This window comes from Brachyhypopomus gauderio, chromosome 21, assembly GCF_052324685.1.
Source record: "Brachyhypopomus gauderio isolate BG-103 chromosome 21, BGAUD_0.2, whole genome shotgun sequence".
In the NCBI taxonomy this organism is placed as follows: Eukaryota; Metazoa; Chordata; class Actinopteri; order Gymnotiformes; family Hypopomidae; genus Brachyhypopomus; species Brachyhypopomus gauderio.
In genome coordinates, this window is record NC_135231.1 from 4,927,708 (window position 1) to 4,935,434 (window position 7,727).

The following is a 7,727-nucleotide window of genomic DNA, read 5'->3' on the forward strand; positions in this document are numbered from 1 at the left end:
GCTCTCCTCTAATTATGGCAGTGTTGTACCATGCCACTATGTCACATGGTTCCATCCATGCAACCAATGACTTGGAAATCCTGAAATTCTGCATTATAAGATGCAGAGATATTTCCACTTCCCATTTATTTTATCAATTTTTAATCGTTTTTAAAAAATTAAAAATTTAAATTAAAAAATTTACAAAAATGCAATTCCATGGAATTCCTCTTTAATGTTCATTATAATGTTATGCCCAGGGAACGCCATAAAACTACATAAATCAGGAACGTCCAATGACTCGTTCATTAACATGCCATGTTAGCTAGATAAAAGTTTATGTGAACCCGGGTTATGTTTATGTTAACCTGCCATCATTTTGTATTGCCCTGCCTTAAATGTTAGCAAACTGACCCTCATATATGTAGCCTATACATTTGATTTCATTTTGAAGCCAGGGCTGCAGAATAGGTCACATCGTTTGATCCATAGACATATATACATAGACGCCTCATGGAACGCTGAGTCGTACGTAAATGCGTCCGCCATATTGGTGAGGGCAGAAGAGCGATCGGAGAAGCAGCGAAAGATGCCTCGCTCATGCTCTGCGTATAACTGCACCAACCGCTTTTCAACTGAAACAAGATCAATTGGCATAACTTTTCACAGGTAAGAATGTAAATGTATTAATGCTTCTATTTGTCCATTACGGAGTCATTTTACGTACAGATTTTCCTGATTTTGTGTTCAATACTGTTCATCACGGACGTAATACTGTGATTTCCCGCGGTGAAACCAGTCTCAGAACAAACAAAGAAAGTATATTTTTACTAAATTCGACCGAAGTAGGTACTCTGATTATTGTGATTTGTTTAGCAAACGTTTGTCATACTATGTAGGTTTCCAAAAGATAGAGATCTCAGAAAGAGATGGGAAACAGCTGTCAGACGAGAAGGGTTTTCTGCTAGCTTGTCCTCCATGCTCTGCAGTGAGCATTTCAGGCCAGAGGATTTTGACAGGACAGGTCAGGCAGTCAGGATCAGAACTGGAGCTGTTCCTTCAGTCTTCTGTTTCCCAGCTCACCTCCAAAAGGTCGGTGCTTCTAGAAAGCCAAGATTCAGAGCCACACCATCCTGGAAAACGTATTTTCCCTTTTTGGATCTGCTTGTTAAATAATGTTTTATCTTTTATAATTGGTTTTAGCACGTGTCTACCAGGACATCTAAGAGCTCAAAGAAGTCTCACAAACTGAGACTGCACCATATTGCCAAGCTGAACACTCTTAAGTTGCAGAGTGGTAACACACGGAAAAAGCTGTGCAAGACTGTTCTTTTCCAAGGGTATTAGCTTCAAACAATAGAGATCCCAGTATATACAGAGATAGATATAGATCGATATATAGACATATATATAGATATATATATATATATATATATATATATATATATATATATATATATATATATATATATATATATATATAGATATTAATGTGTACATATATATAGATATAGATATTAATGTGTACATATAGATATAGACATTAATGTGTACATATATAGATAGATAGATATTAATGTGTACATATATATAGATATATAGATATAGATATTAATGTGTACATATATAAATAGATATTTTATTTATTATTTCATATATTGATGATGTGTGTGTACATATGTTCATAAATGTTAATTACTGTAAATATAAAAACGGAATCAATTGTATCATAGGTTGACATTTTTTTATTCAGAAATTACAATTAAAATATAATGAAAAGTCATAAATGTTGTCTTTGGTGATTGTTTAATTTCCAAATATATTAACGTTTATATGTGAGTGGGTCGATGACGAACATTAGCTAAAAATACTTTGTAGAAGAGCACTTTCTGAAGTTCGCTCCATTCACTTGCATTAGCCTTACTGGCACATATGCCCTCACCAATATGGCGGACGCTGTTACGTATCGCAGCAGCGGGCTGCCCCGCTCGATGAGGCGTCTATGGTTTGATCCCCCCCCAGCACAGTAGATGGCGCCAAGACACACTTCGTTGTTTACAGTCAACTAAGCGCACGTGAAGAAGAGGAGAAACCCGAAGACAGATTATCAGGAAATAGTAATACTCAAAGTATTTTGGTTCATTTTGGGTTATTTGTTTTTCTCTAATACTTATACCAACGTTTTAGTATTAGAAGCAACTGAGATCTGTTGGCTGCTGTTATGTTGCTTTAACAGTGCGAGGTAAGCGACGGCGTGTATCCCGTAATTCTTCAACCCCGATAAAGAAAAAGATGGGTCAGTCAACAAGCACGGAACATGTGAGTTGACCACATACTTGCTCAAATACTAGACTGATTTCACTGAATATGGCGCAGTTATGTGTAGATGAAATTAAAGTGTCTCCTTATCTCAGTCCCCTGAGGGGTATTCCAGAAAGCGGGTTTAACAAACTCTAAACTTAACCCTGAACTCTGAGTTGTCTTACCCCGAGCTGACATACTCAGAGTTTTCGGTTCCAAAACGGCGGATCGGAATTAAAGTAATCAGGGTCGCTCAAGGCTGAGTAGGTTGACCCAGACAGAAGCGCGTTCACGCGTAACTATAAAGGCATTCTTGATGAAAACACAGATAAATAAGATTTATCATGGGCTTAAATGCGAAAATCAGCCGAGCGTCGTATTTCACACCACTGTAGCTTGAAGTATTAATGACTGCGTATGCAGGAAAATATATTTATTTACAGGAAAAATGAAATTTGATTGCAGCAGTGATTGCAGATGGAGTCTCTGACAACTCTACCATCTCTGTTGTCACCCACATGTATGTAAGGTTACTGGTCTGTGGGCATGTCAGAGATGGTAGGCTGTCACTCTCCCTAGATGGTTGCAATGTTGTGTAATACCACACATGCCATTATTATGTGGCACGCACTCTCAGGGGTAACTCTGAGCCCCTTCAGGCACTGAAACCTGGCCTCGAGGATTCCTAGGGTCATTTCAATTCTTTCCCTGGTTTTGCTGTGGGCCTGATGGTAGCAGGACTGTGGTCCAGGTGCAGGATCTGAATAGGGAGTCATGAGGTATAGGGCAGGCAGGGATACCCTCTGTCTCCATGAAGGAGGCCGTCATAGTGTCCTATCGCACTAGGGTTTGCCATGATTTAACTATTACATTGCATATGAAGAACTAGCAAAACTACGTCAGGCCTACCCTATTCAAATTTGTTGTACAGTGTGGAATCATAGATGGATCCTGGCCATCTGGCTTCAACACTTGTGATGAGGTGGGAAGCATCACATGTGATCTTGATGGGGAGGAGAAAGGTAAGTTACAATAGCTACGTTATTTTTGTTACCATTAAAGATAAGTACATTATTCATTAAGGGTTATAAAGGTTAGTAGCCTACCTGTACATTAATGCTATGGATGGATTTTCTGTTTATGTAATCGTCAACATGTTTTAATGGTGCTGTAATAGGTAGCATATGTGGGTTCCATCAATGCAGCCAATGACTCTAGGAAATCCTTAAAAAATAAATGGAATGAAGTTCGTTATATAGCCTATTGCTTCTCCTTTGCTTAATTTCTTTATTGTCCGTGTTAATTAAAGACAAACCTGTGATGTTGTGGAATTCCTCTTTGATGTCCATAACGGGTTTATGCCCAGGAAACAACACAAAACTGGGCATTAGTCATTTTAATGCCAGACATACTTTTTGGATAGACCGACATACAGTAGCTTTGCTGACAGGTTCCGCAACTCCTACACTATAATGAAAACTTCCACTAGCAAAAAAACGAAGAGCGATGTATAAAAATCTGTAGAGAATTGAGGGTTGATCCGCAATATGTAATGTTTGATGGATTGTAAGTAATGGATTGTGCTGAAAAATTATAACGTTCATTACATTGACAACATGTGTTGTGAAAAGCGCTATACAAAAATATTTGATTTGATTTGACCATCTGAAAATGATAGTAGGCCTATGTCTATTTGGGGTTTTATAAGGTGTTCCCGATGAAGAGCTCGGTGAATAAACTGAGCTTCAATATCCACAGTATCCTCGAGGAAAGGACACGTCATGATGACGTGTTTGTAACTCGGGTTTAGGTTCAAGTTAACCTGCCAGCGAGCAGGTTAGCTTCAGAGCATAAGTTGCTATAGTAACTGACTCAGGTTCTCTCTAAGCTCGGTTTCTGGAATGGAAAATCCTGAGTTTTCGTTAACTCTGAGTTTGCTTACCCGGTTTCATAACTTAACCCACTTTCTGGAATACCCCTCAGGTCTTCTTCTTCCTGTTGCGGTTATGGAGGAAATTCTTCTACACGTTCCTGCACAGCAGGTTATATGTGTCTGTCGCTTGGTGTGTCGCGAATGGATGTCGATTGTGGATAGTGCTTCATTTTGGAGAGAGCGATGTCGTAGAGAAGGATTCAAGCCTCGTGTTGCCGATAAAAAACCAAAGGACTGGCAGGCTTTCTACTTTCTGTGTAAGAAACGTCACAACCTTTTAAAGAATCCCAGCGCGAAAGGTGAGTAATACAGATCACTCACTAGACTAGTTTGAGACCTGTAAGTACAGATGGAAATATGGTCCACATTTGGTTCACATCCTTATAGTGTGTCTGAATCAGTTCAGAGAGTTTCTTAAAATCGTGTTGGTTAATGATTTCCACTCTGTAAATGAAAAGGGTCCGTGATTTGAAATAGGCAAAAATAGGCATCAGACTACTCAACAGCCAGTAGAACTACAACATAGCCTGCACGCTCACCTACTCAGTCTCTCCACCTCACAACCCCCAGATACTCTGCACTTTATAGGCAACGTCACGTATAACATGAACTACAATATGTATCTTATTGTACACTAATACTACTACTGCCTTCATACTCATTCTGTACAGATATATTCAGTATTTACTCAAGGTTTGTATTGCAGTAGTGCTTAGTAAGCATGACTGTGATTGTGTAAGGTCTTTGTACCTTTTGTACTTTGTGCTCATCTGTATATATTTTTCTTTTAGGACATGTGCTTTATATGTTAACATTACTCTGTGTAAAAATATGTAAGGAATAAGCATTTTTCACTCACTCCTGTGTATGTGTGACTTGAAAATAAAAGTTATTTGGTTTGGATGACATAAGAGTAAAACATGAAGGAAGTGGTAATTATATTCGTGGAGGTTTCGGCCATCCTGTCCGTGTACAGATAAATACACTGATAGCCTGCAGCATCCCAACAACAGTTGGCCTATAGTATATATGAGTACTAATGTCTTCAAAATTCTCCTATCTAGAGAACCTCAATGGCTGGTTAATCTTGAAAAATGGAGGTGATCTGTGGACTGTAGAAAACATGTTTGCACCTCATCCAGATGACACAGTAACAAAATGCTTTGTTACCTCTTATGAGTAAGTAAGTTTACATAATTCTTGACAATATTGGACAATTATATTAAATATTTACTTTTAAATATATTTAAATATTTACAGTGCTGTACATTGTGTAAATTCAGCGAGCTCAAAACCTATAGTACTCCAAGCTGACAGTGATGTATTTACAAAACTTTATATAGGATGTTTATACTACTGCTTATGTGTTCTTCCCTGGGTTCACATTATGTACCAGAAGTGCTAGATTTACAGAGACTGAACTGAAGTGCTGTAGCATTTGTGCTATAGTTTAATGAATCAAAGCAGTTTAATTACATTTAGACTCTTTTATAAGGAGCATTGTTTTCCAGCTTGTGTCTGAAAAGCCAGCTGATTGACTTGGAGAAAGAAGGTTATAATCCTGCATTTCTTGATGATATACAGCCTGACATAATCATATCAGACTGGTGAGCATTTGTTGAGCATTCTCATTTAATTTGTCTGGTCACAAATTTTGTGTAAAACACACTTCATATGTTGTGAAAAGCGCTATACAAATATATTTGATTTGATTTTTGATTTGACTTCAGTAAATCCTTCTTGTACAGGTATGCCCCACGGTGGGATTGTGGTAGTCAGTATGAGATCTGTGTAGATTTACTCAATCAAAAGAAGAAGATAGTTAAAACATTCAAGCCTGATATTGTCACCTTTCCACAGTGGAATGATCAACAATGGAAGCAGGTAGGTGTTTTATGCCTTGTTGTAGTCAAATGTCAGCAGGAGAAATTAGTTATGTTATGTATTTTGATGTATATGTTATGTTGATGTATTTATGTATTTAACACCAGACTTAAACCTTTCTGTGTTTTCTGATATTAGTCCTATTTGATATCATCCTCTTCATCTTTCATGTTTTTATTTTAGATGACTCATGTCTTTAAGGACTATGGACGTGGTGTTCGTTTTATCCGTTTCACCCACGGCGGGCAAGACACGCAGTTTTGGGCAGGCTGGTATGGCATACGAGTGACTAACAGCAGTGTGGAAATCTATCCAGCAACAGAAGCATAATGTCTGCATGTCTTGCCTTTGTATGCTGGGATATGCTGACCAGCACTGTTATTTAATGCTTATGCCATGATATAGCCACTTCAGCTTCTGGTTGGAGAGGAAACGGAGATATTTAACTGTAAAAGTTAAAGTTATATATATATATATACAATACATTTTTAAATTAGGATGTGTCTATGTAAAATATGTAAAATTATGCTGAAATGCCTGCAGGTAATACCCATACTAAATGCACCTTTCTTATGTATGTGCAGCATAAATGAACATATACTGCATATTAATGAATGTGTAAGTTATTTTTCCTCTTTAAAAAGTAATGTAAGTACACTGTATTTTTCATGGGGGTATATGGCGCATTTAATATTGCACCATTTTTTATCTTTGTTTTTGAGATTTGATTAGTGAGATGTCACTGCCTTTCTCTTAGGCTGGTGTTTCAATGTGATTCAGCAAATGTTTGCACATTCATATTTACAATTATTGTGGGGATGTAAAATTAGGGGATATGTGATCCCAATTTGTTCTGCAATGATCATTGTTGGTGGGGTTTGGAAAACATGGGATGGATACCAAAGGAAAATGAAACATTTTGTTCACATGTGTTCCAAATGATGGATGATTAATTTGTGCATACACCAAATATACATATTTTTCAACTAGTCTGTGTCCATATGTAATGTTTGGGGGAAAATGTTGAGCACGTTTTGTGGCGATGTGGAAAAGTGGCACAATCTACCAACAGGGGCGGATCTATGGGTGGGCTTAGGTGGGCCAGGCCCACCCTGATTGGCAGATGGGCCCGCCTAATCACAAGCTCAGAATACAGTTTTCCGTATGAAAATTAATGAAAATAAACTATAATTGCTGCAGGATGGCGCCTAGCACACGAGTCATTTAATGACCATACACCCCGCCCACCCCGAACAACTTTCGTTCGTGCTTGCCCACCCCAATTTCACTTTGGCCCGTCCAAAAACTGCCGGCTGCATCCGCCACTGTCTACCAACCATCAAAATCCTCTGATAGTACAAGTTAGTTGGCAACAACTAGCAGGCCTTCTTTCCTCATATTAGCTGTAGCTGCCTTACAGATTTTCTCTGTTGATTTGGTACATTTCTCCAGCCCCGTCGACAGGGGGGGGACAACCGGGTCTGTTGTCCCGGGGCCCAGGGCCAGGGGGGCCCATCAAAGAGCCCAGCAATTTATTTTTTATTTAAGTCTATAATTTTTAAATAATCTTGAAATCTTTCATTAATGTAAAATTCTGTACTCAAAATAAGCTCAATGGCTAAAATATATA

General features: G+C 38.2%; 2 protein-coding genes across 3 annotated transcripts; both read left to right on the forward strand.

The window, feature by feature from the left end:
* The first annotated feature begins 487 nt into the window (after positions 1 to 487).
* On the forward strand, positions 488 to 1,364 carry LOC143485089 (THAP domain-containing protein 2-like). Its single transcript, XM_076984284.1, has 3 exons — positions 488 to 648; positions 879 to 1,071; positions 1,183 to 1,364. Exons 1-3 carry the CDS (start codon positions 569 to 571, stop codon positions 1,324 to 1,326), a joined length of 417 nt encoding a protein of 138 aa, XP_076840399.1. The 5' UTR covers positions 488 to 568; the 3' UTR covers positions 1,327 to 1,364.
* Positions 1,365 to 1,989: 625 nt separating this feature from the next.
* On the forward strand, positions 1,990 to 7,086 carry LOC143485019 (F-box only protein 6-like). Of its 2 annotated transcripts, none has more exons than XM_076984140.1 (8): positions 1,990 to 2,096; positions 2,216 to 2,298; positions 3,212 to 3,302; positions 4,264 to 4,512; positions 5,278 to 5,392; positions 5,725 to 5,820; positions 5,962 to 6,097; positions 6,281 to 7,086. In XM_076984140.1, coding segments are annotated over exons 1-8 (918 nt in total). In that variant the 5' UTR covers positions 1,990 to 2,095; the 3' UTR covers positions 6,428 to 7,086. The 2 variants fall into 2 exon arrangements, with proteins under 2 accessions (XP_076840255.1, XP_076840254.1); XM_076984139.1 differs by having other exon boundaries at positions 2,036 to 2,108.
* The last annotated feature ends 641 nt before the right edge of the window (positions 7,087 to 7,727 follow it).